This window comes from Halichoerus grypus, chromosome 2 (assembly GCF_964656455.1).
Source record: "Halichoerus grypus chromosome 2, mHalGry1.hap1.1, whole genome shotgun sequence".
Taxonomy (NCBI): Eukaryota; Metazoa; Chordata; class Mammalia; order Carnivora; family Phocidae; genus Halichoerus; species Halichoerus grypus.
The window spans coordinates 154,224,346-154,239,005 of NC_135713.1; the positions used below are offsets into that span (position 1 = coordinate 154,224,346).

Consider the following 14,660-nt stretch of genomic DNA (forward strand, 5'->3'; position numbering starts at 1 on the left):
CAGAATGACACTTTACTATGACTGTGTCTGTGGCATCAGCAGGGCTGAGCTCCAGGGTCAACGGAGCAGATGGGAGGGTTCTGTGGGGCAGTGGGAAGAAGGGGGCAAGAAGAGGTAAAGGTGCTCACCTGGGGTGGGTGGGGGGGAGAGCTCACCTTGCAGATTTTTTTTTTTTAAAAACATCTTTTTTTTTTTTTTTTTTTAATTTTATTTACTTGACAGAGAGAGACACAGCGAGAGAGGGAACACAAGCAGGGGGAATGGGAGAGGAAGAAGCAGGCTCTCCGCCGAGAAGGGAGCCCGATGCGGGGCTCGATCCCAGGACCCTGGATCATGACCTGAGCCGAAGGCAGACGCTTAACGACTGAGCCACCCAGGCGCCCTCACCTTGCAGATTTTTATTCTCCCGCCTCAGCATCTCCAGCTGGTCCACCACCTCCTCATAGGCGTTCTGCATCTTGAAGATTTCAGTACTAAGCGACCTGGATCCTTTCTGAGCAGCTTCCAACTCAGCCTGACTCTCATCCAGCTTTTGCTTCCACTCTGCAAGGACCTGGGAGATGACACAGGGACACGTGAACAGCAGGAAGGACCAGGGCACCTGGGAGAGCCCACGAAAACAAGGGCTGTCTGTCAGCAACACCAAGGTTTTACCCTTACATCCCGGGGACCCAAGAAACAGGGTAGGCCCCATTCTAGATCACAGGCTCCAGACTCTGATGTTCCTACGGGCCATCCACTGTCTTCTTAAAGGTATTTGGATCTCAGAGTAATCTGAATTAGCTTGGACTACAAATTCACTTTGGAGGGACTGTCACAAAAGCAAAGAGACATTGCAAAGCCCAGCCGCCCACACTATGACTTGATGCTCAGCGGACCTCCCAAATGCCGTGCCTCTCCCACATCCCAGGGTGAGAGGTCGTGGCTCTTTGGGGGCAGACCTTATCAAAGTCCCTCTGCTTCCTGTCCAGGATGGCGCGGGCCGTGTTGGTGAGTTCCAAGTCCAGCATCAGCTCATCTACTTCCCCCTGGAGCCTCTGCTTGGCTTTTTCCAAGGAGGCACACTTGGAGCTCACTGCCTCTGTGTTTTCTTCTGCTTCCTGGAGCCTCTGGGCCAGTTTTTTCCTAAGAGAACCAGATTTTTTGTTTTGTTTTGTTTTGTTTTTGGTAAAGGTGGACTATTACAGAAATAACTGTCAGATCAGATGAGGATGAACAGTCTATTTGGGGCTGGGACTGGGTAAGACCAAGACATAGAATGGGATGTGTGGGCAGGGTCTAGGTATCATCTGAAGAATCCCAAAGTGCTTGGCGGCAAAGCAGGTCACCAAGAAGCCACCAAGGGAACCAGGCGGAAAAGACAGTCCCTGGGGAAGGACAGGAACGCCCTATCTGAATGCTTAACAAAACTCAAGGGCCTGGGTTGGAAGAAAGAGTCTCTCAAGGCAGGAAGAATTTTCTGTCCCTTCACTGTGAAGTATCTTGGGGTCACCTCTCTTGCTGTCACTGGGGAGCCCATACTTGGCCTCCTCCAGGTCCTCCGTGTGCTGGATGGCGTCCGTCCCGTATTTGGTCCTCCAGTGGGCCACCTCGCTGTTGGCCTTGGACAGCGCCCTCTGCAGCTCGGCCTTGGATTCCTGCTCCTCCTCATACTGTTCCCGCAGCAGGTCACAGTCGTGGCGGGAGGACTGCAGGGCGTGGGCCAGGGCGTTCTTGGCCCGTGGAAGGACGGTGGTGACAGATTGCAAAGACGTTTGGCCATTTTCCAAGCTAAGGTATTTTCCTCTAAACTGGCATCTCCCGACGTGAGCTGTTCCCAAGCTGCCTTTGCAAACTTTTGCCACATCCACGTATGTCCTGTTTTATTTAATTTTTGTCAAGTGGACTCCCTTATTGTATTTCAATAAAAGTAAACTATTAAACTACATTAAATAGAAAAACACTAACATTCGCCACAAACAGAAGGGAACCGTAAGAATGAATGTAAAGCAATGTTATCGATCACCTTCCAGCCAGGTACTTGCCATGTGGCTCTGTGCCTGAAGCCCACTCGCTCTACGCCTTAATAAGGAAAATGAGCACGCCCTAGAGAGATGGTATCCAAATCGAGCTCTTTCCCTTATGTAAGCAGAAGAATCAAAACAGAATTAAGAAGGGGATCGTTTTCTTGCTATGTGATGCAATGCTATGGAAAGCTATCACCGTGAAAAAAACCCAAAAAGGTATTCTTTGGTGTCATCAGGGGCTGTGTCCCCACACTCTGGGGAACTCTGATGTGAGTTGTTCTATTTCTATGGCTCTGGTACCTCTTCCTGGGCAGGGGAGGATGTGCCCAGAGGCCTCCCTCACTCACTCCCGCCTGGTCAGAAGGACAATTTAGCTCTCATCTTGATGGTCACGAAACTCTTTTTTTTTTTTTTTTTTAAGATTTTATGTAATCTCTACACCCAACATGGGGCTCGAACTCACAACCCTGAGATCAAGAGTCGTATGCTCTACTGACTGAGCCAGCCAGGCGCCCCACAAAACACTTTCTGAGGCCACCATCAAAGAAAGAGTTTTGTTGACCTAGCACAGTCATGTGTACATTTCTGTTTTTGTTTTGTTTTGTTTTTTAAAAACACAGCAAAACTTAACCCAAGAAAGAGAACTCAGTTGCTAATGTACCCCGGCCAGAGGACAGCCTCGTTCCTGAAATGGATCTTCTCACTGCTTGTTCCGACTCTGGTTCTTATCACAACCCCCACCCCAGTCCACCGAAGACCCTTACCATAGAGCGGAAAGATGGGAGACTAATAAAGTGCTTGGTTTTGTTTTTAGAAGAAGTAAGTAGGGTTCAGGAAAATTCCAGAAGATTGCCTTGTAAGCCTTAGCTGATGCACGGCAACCTCAAAATCACAGAATGCAGTTTTGGTGGACTTCTGGATTCCTATTCTAATGCTTGAACGCACACTGACAGCATTTATTAGGCACCTGCTGCGTGCACTGTTCTACTGTTTAGCACTAGGGAAAAATCATTCTTGCCTAGGAGGAGTTTACAGGTCAGCGGGGAGATGGGCATGATGAGCATAAATATCTAGATATGGAAGTCAAGAACCTGATGATGAGGTTCATGTTTATGCATATGTCCCAAGTGTGTCCCTAAAGCCATGCAGTCTTTCGGAGGAGCAGAAGTTAAAATCGGGTGTTGTGGCAGGTGACATGTGAGTGAGGAGGAAGAAAGAGGAGGGCATCTCGGGGGGCCGGGCTGAATGGCTGAGCAGAGTGAAAGAATACACAGAGGCAGAGATGGTCAAGCTGGTGCAGTGGCGGGAGGGGATGCCCTGGCTGGTGAGGGGTGTTTATCAGACCACCCCGTTGAGGGACAGAGGAGCCCAAAGGATGGAGCACCCTGGCTCTGAGGAAGGAGATCCAACGCCAAAGCCCTGTGACCTCAAAGAACAGGTTCCTACCCTCAAACACAGCAGAGAGGAGCAGTATCAGACTTCATGCAGCAGCCCTACCTCCAACCAGTTTTCGTGGCGTCTCAGGTTCTGACTCTGCCATTCCAGAAAGAGGCATTCTTACCTTGGTTTCTTCTTCCAGTTGCCTCTTAAGCTCCTCCAGCTGCTGGGTGAGGGCCTGCTTGCCTTTGGTTAGCTGTGAAATCAGAGACTCCTTCTCTTCCAGGTGGTGGCTCAGCTCCCCTACCAAACAGATGTATGAGTGTTGCTGACCATTGCTGACCCAAAGCCTGTAGCTTCTGAAACCCAGCCCCTCCTTACCATTTTGGGTCTGCAGTCTTGCCTTCTGCATGTTCAGATCATGGACTAACTGTGTCTGTTGGTCATCCTTGGCTTTGATCTCATTAAATTGGTCTTCCACAGTCCGGCACATTCTTTCCATGTTACTCTTTAAAAAAAAAAAAGTCAACATGAATGGAAAAAATGGGTTTCTGGTGTCCAGTACTGAACTGGGAAGTTGGATAGTTTAGCTTCTTGTCAGGTCAAATAAAAATAAAAATGCAGAACACATACATGTCTGTTTAAAAAATTATAATCACTTCAGATTTGCTTTAGTTTTAATCTGTGATGACTGCTTAGTCACCAATAGATTGAAGCAACAGCTTTCAACTATCTACTTATCTACTTATCTTAGGTAGACAATTGACTGGTTTATAAAAAAAAACCTTTGAGAAGATGCTACTCAAAGGAATCCCAGGATCCTCTTGTAATATAAGTAATTCTGTTGCCATGTGAATAATATTACTTTTTTTGTTGTTTGCAAGCAGTCTATTCAGGTGACGCTGTTGCACATTTCATTTGATAATACAAAAGATTCCTTATGTTGGAGGTGGCACGGAGGGAGTCACTCCCCCAGCCTCTAGTTGGCCCATATTTTTGTGAAGTTTGTTTAAAAACCTTGCATATATTGTAGAGTTCCTCCTACCTCATATATCATAAAACAAATATGTTGAGCATATACTTTTCCTCAGACTGGGACGTATAAGATGGTGGCAGAAGAGGCAGGGATATTAGATTCAAAGGAAGGTCTCCAGGGGCTTAGGATATCTTTGAGAAAATGACATATGAACATAAAATAATTTTATCTAGGGTAGTTGAAAAAGAGACAGCAACTCACAAGGAGAAAAATCAAAAGATACAATAACTTAAAAAATATAAAGCAATATAAGGTATTTCTTCCACTGGATTCTAAAATTGAGAACAGAGAGCATGAAGTGATGGAGGAAGGGAGATGGTAAGGAGGTGCTGTCATCTCTTCCAATCCAGACAACTCTGCAACCTGGCCTGGGTGCTACGGGGGAGAGAGACAAAGACAGAGACAGAGAATACATACAGACATAACTTCTTAGAGGGAGGAAAAAGCCAAGAAGGGCAGAAAAATGGGGAAGCAGGCAAGAGAGAAAGAAGGAGTGGCAGTCAGGCACTGAGGAAGAAATCAAGAGAAAGCCCAGGCTGTGGGTGTCCAGATCCTAAACAAGGACAGCAAGAGGCCCCATGAATCTAGGAGCACATTGTCGCTCTCTGAGGAAGCCTTTGCCTTGAAGTCATACACAGGTGTGGGTTTACCAGCAAGCTGGTGAGGTTTGAGCTTCATGACCTTCACTTGCATGGGCCCTAGATCATGCAGGTAGTTGTAGAAGGTTCCAGGTGGAGAAGGAAAGCTACATGCAAGCAGAATATATTTCTAGGGAGGCATTTCTGGCAGATGGTCTGAGTCTCCAGGGTGTCAGTAATCTGTGACTTCTTTTTCTCACTCTAAATGAGTATTTACTTTCATGCCTAACTTTGTATTTATAATTTTGTGTACATTTTCTTAAAGAGCCCCTCCCCTCCTGAATTTTACATGCTTCGAGTGGTATAAAACTTGGATCTACCCCTGTTCTCACGCATAACTTCACATTGGTTATGCCTCCCAGAGATTGATACCATGGGCTAAGGAGGCGGCATGTAGACAACCATACCTAGCAAGGCCCTTTGGTGCAATCCATCCGTTCTAGAAAATGCCAGATGGATTGGAAAATTCTGAGAGCTTTCTGAAACTCTGGAAGGATGATGAGACCTTGAGTCATAGTAGGTCACTGAGTCAAGCTCCAAGAGAGGAATGGATTTGGGGAGGACTGGGAGCAAGCAGAAGGCAGGAGAGCCTTGCAGTTTAGAACAGGCAGTGAGTTTGGGGGCATCAAATTACATCTGCTCCCTGGGTAGGTGGACGTGGCTGCCTCGCATTTGCTAAGAGCAGGGGGTCAGGTACCTTCGACTTGGAGACAGTTTCAATGTTGCTGGCCATGTCATCGATCTCCATCTTCAGCTCACTCTTCTCCTTCTCCAGCTTCTGCTTGACCCTCTGCAGGTTGTCTATCTGCTCCCCGAGCTCGGCCACGCTGTCCGCGTGCTTCTTCCTCAGGGTGGCCGCCGTGGCTTCGTGCTGCAGGGTGGCCTCCTCCAGGTCCCGGCGAAGTTTCTGGAACTCTGCCTCATGCTTCTTGTTCATCTCGATCTGGGCAGAGGTGGCCCCACTGGCTTCTTCTAGGCGCTCGCTGATCTCTTCCAGTTCCCGGGAGAGATCAGAGCGCTGCTTCTCTGCTTTGGCCCGGGAGGCCCGCTCTGCCTTGATTTCCTCCTCCAGCTCTTCTGTGCGGGCCTGAAAGGGTCACCGTATCAGGAATGTTGGGGGGAGGGAGCAGCCCACTTTGGGAGGGGTAGGGTGAGGTACTGGGGGTAGGCACCACAAAGAAAAGACTACACGATAATATTAAGTTAGTGAGGAATAAACTTGGAAACAATATAAATGTCCATCAGTAGGGGAATGGTCAAATCCACCATGATGGAACCATGTTCCAGAAGTTCATGGAGCAGTTAAGATTTGACCCATGTCTACCACGACAGCTCTGCAAGATGCATTGTTACATGAAAGTAGCAAGTTGCAGAACCATAGTCTCTGTATTATCATATTGAAGCTAAAAAATATAAAGTATATAGAATAGGAAATGCACATATATTTAATGAACATATTTATATGCATAAACATAAATGTAAAGATATATAATATACGCTTGCATATATTTATGTTCTTGCTCCTTTATATTTTAATATATATGTGCATATACATATATATGTGTGTATCATATATATATATATATATATATATATATCTCCCATAGACAGTTTCTTTGGGTCTTTTTTCTTTTTAAGATTTCATTTTTAAGTCATCTCTACACCCAACATGGGGCTCGAACTCACAACCCCGAGATCAAGAGCGGCAGGCTCCACCAACTGAGCCAGCCAGGCGCCCGTCTTTGGGTCTTAAATGCGTACATAAACCCATAGCAAGAGATCTGGTAGGATACACAATCCAGCTAAAAGTGAGAGCGACTTCTGAGAAGGGAGGGTTATCAGTGGTGATCAAAGCACGCTTATCAATCATATTTAGCCTTATTGGTAACACTGTAATATTCTCAAGGAAATCTATGTATGTGCTACTGACAAAATTAAAATGTTAATTTCAGAAAAAATAAAGGGAAGGACAGGACATTGTTTCCAGCTCCGAGGACAGTAAGAAAATGAGCAGCTAAAGAAACAAAGGCAAAAGGGCAGGAGGGACCCTTGCAAAGGGTTTTGGGGTCAGGAAGGGTTTTTTTTTTTTTTTTAAAGATTTTATTTATTTATTTGAGAGAGAGAGAATGAGATAAAGCATGAGAGGGGGGAGGGTCAGAGGGAGAAGCAGACTCCCCGCTGAGCAGGGAGCCTGATGTGGGACTCGATCCCAGGACTCCAGGATCATGACCTGAGCCGAAGGCAGTTGCTTAACCAACTGAGCCACCCAGGCGCCCCAGGAAGGGTTTTGAAACTTCTACCTGCAGCTCTTTGATCTTCTTTTGTAATTGTAAACTGTGCCCTTGTTCCTCCTCAATTTTGGTTTGTAACTGACTAATTTCAAGCTCCTTCCTGCAAATAGATACATATATACATATATATGTATATATTTAAAAATAACATGAAATACAAGCCTTTTATAAAGGGCTAAGTTGGCATTCGGGCTCAAACACAGAGGTCAAACACGAGATATCTACTTCTTCAATTTCTCCTCCACTTGCTGCTTGTCATTTTCTAGATCCATAATGGATTCCTGGGACATTTTCAGGTCCCCTTCCAGCTTCCTCTTTACTCTCTCCAGGTCTGCCCGCAGTTTCTTCTCCTGCTCCAAGGAGCCCTCAAGCTGGGGAAGACATGGGCAGAAAGGTTGGAGCTCGCCCTTTGAGCCGCACCCATGCCCACGGCTTCCTTGGGCTCCCGTGGGGGCGTGACTGCTGGCCTCTGGCCCCGGGAGGGAGCAAGTTTCCCCCTGTGTCCCCACTCTTCCCTCCTGCAGCAAAGGTTACCCCAGGGGGCTGGATCTCTCGGGAGCCTTCTGGTGCCTCTTTCGGCTGATTCCCACTTGGCCTGTCCCTTCCCTGTAGGATCATGGTGCCCGTAGGTGCATGCTTGTGCGCAGACGGGAACAAGCCGGGCATCTGTGGACGGGCTCTGCTACAGCCAAGTCCGGGAAGGTCTAGATTGCACACTGTCACTCCTCCCAGCTGACACCATGCATCGGTGGGGAGATCAGGGCTACTCTGTGTGTGTGTGTGTGTCCATGAATGTGTGCACACGTGTGGGTGTGGGGAACAGGGTGGTAGGGGTGGAGCTCGCCTGCTCTGGCCTCAGGAAAACATGCAATCTGGACAAGTTCTAGCCACAATCTTGAGTAAGCCTGAAAATGTCAGGCCTGGCTCTTTCACCAGGGAACATACATGCAACTGATGAATCACTACAGTCTACCTCAGAAACAAACAAACAAAAAAAGTAACACGATGGAGGAAAAAATGGTAATTGTCATGGCCACAAACAGGACTCATTTTTAACAATGTTAAAATAACTCAATTTTAACAATGTTAGAACAGGATTGGAGATTTTGGAACCCAAGGACCTGCAAATGCATGCTAATTACGATGATGTTGATGATGATGACGGGGCTAATGTTTTACTAACACTCTCTATATGTTGAGTTTTCTTTCTTTCTTTTCTTTTTTCTTTCTTTTCTTTCTTTCTTTCTTTCTTTCTTTTTCTTTTTCTTCCTTTCTTCCTTCCTTCCTTCCTTCCTTCCTTCCTTCCTTCCTTCCTTCCTTCCTTCAAGATTTTATTTATTGAGAGAAAGCACAAGCAGGGGGAGAGGGAGAGGGAGAAGAAGACTCCCTACTGAGCAGGGAGCCTGATGCGGGGCTCGATCCCAGGACCCGGGGATCATGACCTGAGCTGAAGGCAGATGCTTAACCGACTGAGTCACCCAGGCGCCCCCGTGCTGAGCTTTCCATGGAAACCCTCTGAAATGGAGCTGGTTGTAGCCCCATTTCACAAGGTAGACACAAAGGCTGCAGAGTTTAAGTGGCTCGCTCAGCATTCCAGACTCGTGTGGAGGGGGCTGAGGTCCGGACTCAGTTCATCTGCTTCAGAATCAGAAGTTAGACCCCCCTCTTAACCCCTGCCTCTGCAAATAACAGCCATTAGAACACAGTAGTAAAATATCCTTACGTCATCTGTTTGCTGTTCCAGCTTGACATTTATTTTCATTAGACCGTTGACTTTATCTTCTTCCACCTGGAGATCATCCAGTGTTTGCTGATGGGCTTCCTGCAGAGACTTCTTCTCCTTGGTCAGTTTGGAAATGTTTTCCTCAAGTGCTGTCATTTCTTCAGAAAGATTCTTTACCTGGGAAGATATCAACACCAATGGAGTGCTCAAACAATTCAATCAGAAGCTATTGATTTTTTTTCCCCTTTCCTTTTCCTTTTTCTTTCTTTTTTGGCTACTGCGTCTCTACCTCCCCCACAGGTGTTCACTGTGTTGGCTGCATCATCCTGAAACTGGAAGCCTCCCAGCTCTTCACTTCCTTGCTGGCCCGTCAAATCCCCCCATTAGCATCGTTCCTTCATAGAGAGGTTTATATCTTAGGAGGGAGTACACTGATACATGCAAACAGGATGCTTCTGAAGGGCAACCCATCAATCTCTCTTTATCACTCCATATCCACGGGAATATGTTTTCCAGGTTGGGGGACTGGGGTTTAGAATAAGGCAGAAGAGTAAGGAAAGATACAACGTGCCATGCAAGAACATCCAGAATGGGAAGCCTGCGCCGTCAGGAAGCAGGAGGGGAGACAACACACATGAAGCTTTAAGGCATTAAATCGAACTTTGCTTTACGTACGACACTCTTCCAGATCAGAGATTGCTGAACTCCTGCTCTGTGGGCTGAATCTGGCCAGGGACAGGTTTTCTTTAATTCACATAATAGTTTACAACTGCTGAATAAGTTATCAATATTGAAAGAAGCAGTGAAATTTCACATAAAATCTGGACTCCTGGCTGCGCATGGAAAATCCAAAGCTTTGTGATGCTGGATTTGCATTTCCCCTTGGAAGCAGCTGGGTCAGGGCTTCCGGCACCGATAGGGCAGGTGCACAGTTGTTTGCCAAGTCTCCACGCCTTCTGATTGTCCCTTTCCACCATTCCCGGGAGTCTACCCCACACCAACTCTGGGTCATCTCACACCAGGGCAGCCCCATCCCTTGCTCTGCCTCATGAGCAACCATTATTATGTGAATCAAGTGCTGTGTTTTTCGCGCATTTCTGTAAAATATGAGGATCCTTAACTTGACCAAGTATTTCCAATGCTTTCCCGAAGGCTGCGTCAGTCTATACTCTGCCAGTAACACACGAGGGTCCCTGCCAGTGCGTGGGGTCACCCCGCTTTCTGCCTCCTTTGCCACCTGCCTCCCTCATCATCTGCCTGGCCCCTGGAGGGATTTTGGTTTGCTCTTCCTGAGCCAAGTGCAAACAAGGATGAATAGGACGCCACCCTTGTTGAGGATCTCTTGCTTTGTGCAGGATGGGTTGGGGGCTGGAAGTTTGGGGTCCCACCAGCCAGGCAGGAGGAGGGTTGAGAAGAGCCTGCGGGACAGACAGCAAGGCAGAGAAGGACGGAACTTGGTGGGACCTCACTGCCTGTCTGCTCGCTCTTGCCTCTGACTTCAGGCAATGAGTGCTCCTCACCGAGAGGGAGTAAGGATGGTTCCAGAAGCCGTGGGACTCCCCAGTTTGCCCACCTTGTTCTCGGTGGCGTGCTTCTCCTTTTCCACTTTCGTCAAGGTCAGCTCCAGGTCGTCGATGTCCCTTTTGAGAGACGAGCATTTATCTTCCAGGCTCCTCTTCTTTGCCACGAGGTCAGAGTTCACCTCTTCTTCCTCTTCTAGTCTCTCATTCAGCTCCTTGACTTTGGCTTCTAGTAGGATCTTGCTTTTGATGAGCGCTTCACAGCACTCCTCTGCCTCGATCAGGTTTTCTGTTTCCTGAAAGAACCAGATGGTTGTGTTTCGGTAAGGCTCTCAGCAAACCCTACATGGGGAGTGCTCTGCCCTCCAGAAGCCCACTCTCTGGACCTGAGCCAAGGAATGGGTCACACACGCACACACACACTCATGTGCACACACTCACATGCACAAACACACACACACCACTTGTATATTATTCGTATACCTTTCTCTAACCACCAAAGACATCCACTTAATAGAAATTCACCTGAAATAATGCCAAACAAAGGAGTCCATACAGTTCACGAAGCTTCTGTCAATTTGCCCAAATTCGGCCAGCCGGCCATTTCACTCTTCCTTTCACCACCCATTGAAAAATGACTCCTCTAATCGATGTTACCACAAGCTAACTGGTATTTTCAAAACATTACTACCTTTTAACTTCCAATGGAAAATTGCGGTCTCTCCCTGTGAGCTCTGCCTCCTCGAGCCACGGAACAGGAAGTTCAAAATAGGAATAAAGTGATTAAGTAGATACATGTCCCAAAAGGCTCTGTAATGAGTTTCTTGGGTAGGCCAAGATTAGCTAATTCTATTCTTAAACCTAATCGGGCTATATCTTCTTGTACGAGTGTTGTAAAAACTGGACCCACATTTCAAGGTTACGGATAAGAATAAGCGTCAGTGTTAATTGAACACGTACTATGGGCTCGGCATTTCACAGGCATGGACTCATCCGATCTTCCTAGCAACCCCATGACGTGTGCTGTTACTGTGCCCATTTTACAGATGAGAAAACCGAGGCACAGAGAGGCTAAGTAACTTGCCTGAAGCCACACAGCTATCAAGTGGACAGTTTGGGACATAAACCCAGCTATCTGGTTCCAAAACTTATCCTCTTGCCCACTGGGCTTGGGAAAGTGCTCCTAATGACCACACTGTACTGATTGGGAAAGTATAAAAGGGAGGAGAAAATGCTTTGTATGCAAGGCATTTGGGAGTTTATTAAAAGGCCCTAACTTGTGAATTGATACAATTATCAAATAAAATTATTCCTCCTTTGAATTGTTTTAGTGATTTACTTTAATTTTTTATTTACATGATTTTTTTTTTTTTAAAGACCTGGTGCATTCCTGACAGGTTTTAATTATGAGGACAGACACATTCCCCCTCATACCCACAGCAAACTAGGTCTAACTCCGCTGTGGAAGACAGATAGAAATGAGGGTGAGCCGAAATTCCCTTCGCAGACATGCTTCCAACAGCATCTCTGCGGCCGCCAAGCCCCACCCCCTCCCTCTTCCGACCGGCTGGTTGCGCTGCAATACTCCGTACACCCACTAGGTGGCACCACTGCCCCTTACCTTGACGCACCTGTTGGGGCCTCAGCGTTGCTCCTCGTTTCTATCCGCACACGTAAGGTACTTACAGACTGGACCTGCAGCTGGAGGTCATTCTTTTCCTGCAGCAGGGACACCATCTTCTCCTCCAGCTCCTTCCGGCGAGCCTCAGATCTGGCCAGCTCTTCCTTGGCCCTCTCGAAGTCTTCCTTCATGGTGGCCATCTCTTGCTCCGCCTCCGCGCTCTTGAGGAGCGGCTTGATCTTGAAGAACAGGTTCATCCAGGGCCAGTGCTTGACGTTCATGAAGGCGCGGATGTTGTACTGGATGCAGAAGATGGAGTCCCTGTGCATCCCGTCGGACTGCGTTAATGAACCACAGCAAGGACTGGGGTCCGCCCCCCCCTGCCCGGGGGGCCCAGGCCCTTCACCCTTCCCCGCTAGGTGGGAAGCAGGGGTAGCCGAGGTCTGCGGCTCCTCTGGGCCCTGGGGTGTGCTCTGCAGATGGGGGGCAGAGGCAACAGCATGCACAGAGGGGGGGAGGTGAGAGAGGACGCGGGGTCATTTGTGGACCCTCCCCCCTCCCGCCCCCGGGCTTCCGTCCCCATCGCTGGCCTGGAGATGCGGTGCCTAAGATCCTGATTACCAACACTATGAGCATCTTCATCTCTACTCTCCTGAGTCTGTCTCCCACAGTTTTTTTTTTAAAGGATTTTATTTATTTATTTGACACACACAGAGAGCGAGAGAGCGCAAGGAGGGGGCGCGGCAGGCTGAGCGAGAAGGAGAAGCAGACTCCTTGCTGAGCAGAGAGCCCGATGCGGGACTCGATCCCAGGACCCCGGGATCATGATCTGAGCGGAAGGCAGACGCCTAACGGACTGAGCCACCCAGGTGCCCGTCTCCCACATTTGAATGGCTCTCACCTTTTTGAAAGACCCCATTGCCTTTGATTCCATGATTCCTGCCTCAGGGTGCTCTGATGTGTGGGGTCCCTCTTCCTGCTTACCTGTGGATGTACACCCAAGACCGTCTCCCCGACACTCGCTCTCCTAGAATTCGCCGAGTTTCCTGATTTTGAGTGTTGCCTGTGTCCAGGGTCAGGGTCACCTGCCTTACCTCCTACTCCGTATCTTCCAGAGCTCACGTGTGCCTGAAAACTTGCTTCCCTTTCCCATAAACCAGCTCCTGCCGAGGGCTCTTCTCTCCCCTGTTTCTGTGCTGGCTTCCATTCACTTCACCCAGCTAGATGCCCACGAGGTGTTCTTGACGAATGCACGGTGGTGGCCCACGTGGCAACACCAGTGTTTGGGCTGTAGAGGGCATCAGGGAATCAAGGAGAACGGACCTCCCCCCAAATTCCCCCTCCCTGAAATTCCCGCACGTAACCAGCCACCAGTGTTGCTGGTGAATTATCGAAGGAGTAAAACTCTTCAGTGTCCCTGGAATCCATCCCCTGCTCCCTCACGGCTGGACTACGTCTTAGTTCAGGTCCTTGTCATCGTCTGCAAACCCAGTCCTCTCACTCGTCCCCATATGCACCTGCCAATTCTTCCCAGCCGACGCCCGCGTCTGGTCTCATGAACGTGGTACAGGGAAGCCTGTGTTGGGTGCATCTCCCTCCTCGCTCCCACCATGGTGGCCTCCAGGCTATCCTTTCTCAGGCCAAGCAAAGCTTCCTTCAGAAAGTTCTTTCCTCTTGCTGACTCCTTCAGCCTGCCCCAACCCCCGGCCAGGTGGAGGGCTTGTTCTCACCATCCCCCATTGCCCCGAATGTGACTCTGACTTCGCACTTGTCATGCGTGTTACAGTCAGCCATGCAAGGGTCTGTTTCCAACCCACCCCTGAGCTCCTGGAGGGCAGGACTCCTCTCTGTATCCCCAGTGCCATGCAGGGTCCCCAGCACAGAGGGCTGCTCGGCAGGTGTTGGTTAAATGAAGGAGCGAGGACAGAGATGCCTGAGACCGAAAACAGGAAGCAACCAGCAGCTGCGAAGTAGGGAGGGCAGGATGAGGCGGGGCGAGGGTCCACATCACCTCCTCTCCGTCATCTTCTTGAACTCCACCCGCATCAGGTACCCCCGGCAGATGGCCTGCGTGCACGTCATCAGGGTCACCAGCTTCTCGTCCCTCGTTTCCTCCAGGAGTCCGAGAAGTCCAGCTTTGAAAAACACCTGCGTCAGAGGAGAGACGAGCCCTGCTTTGTTCTCAGCCGCCGTGCAAACCGGGGCCCTCCTGGGAGGCTGTTTCTGCCCAGCCCAGCCCTCAGCCTTCAGAGCCGTGGCCTGGGACCAGCAGTCCGCTGGGCCCCACAGTGGCCTCTCCCGAGCTCTGTTCCACAGGACGTCCAGGCCCCTCCAACCCCCACGGACCGATTCGGACAGAGCTCACTCACAGGAGGCAAGGATGGGTCCAGAAAGTACCCTCCGAGCTCAACTGTGCCCAGATTGGGAGAAATTCATAGATGGTTCTTC

At 48.9% G+C, this 14,660-nt stretch overlaps 1 protein-coding gene across 1 annotated transcript in view; it reads right to left on the reverse strand.

Moving 5' to 3' along the window:
• The window catches only part of LOC118540778 (myosin-13), a 48,525-nt gene that overhangs the window by 9,347 nt on the left and 24,518 nt on the right, over positions 1-14,660 (reverse strand). The window contains 12 exon segments of the mRNA XM_078066358.1: positions 388-553; positions 942-1,125; positions 1,522-1,719; positions 3,569-3,686; positions 3,765-3,891; positions 5,755-6,144; positions 7,358-7,448; positions 7,574-7,719; positions 9,072-9,248; positions 10,645-10,887; positions 12,278-12,533; positions 14,224-14,360. Of these exon segments, the coding sequence (XP_077922484.1) occupies positions 388-553; positions 942-1,125; positions 1,522-1,719; positions 3,569-3,686; positions 3,765-3,891; positions 5,755-6,144; positions 7,358-7,448; positions 7,574-7,719; positions 9,072-9,248; positions 10,645-10,887; positions 12,278-12,533; positions 14,224-14,360 (2,233 nt within the window).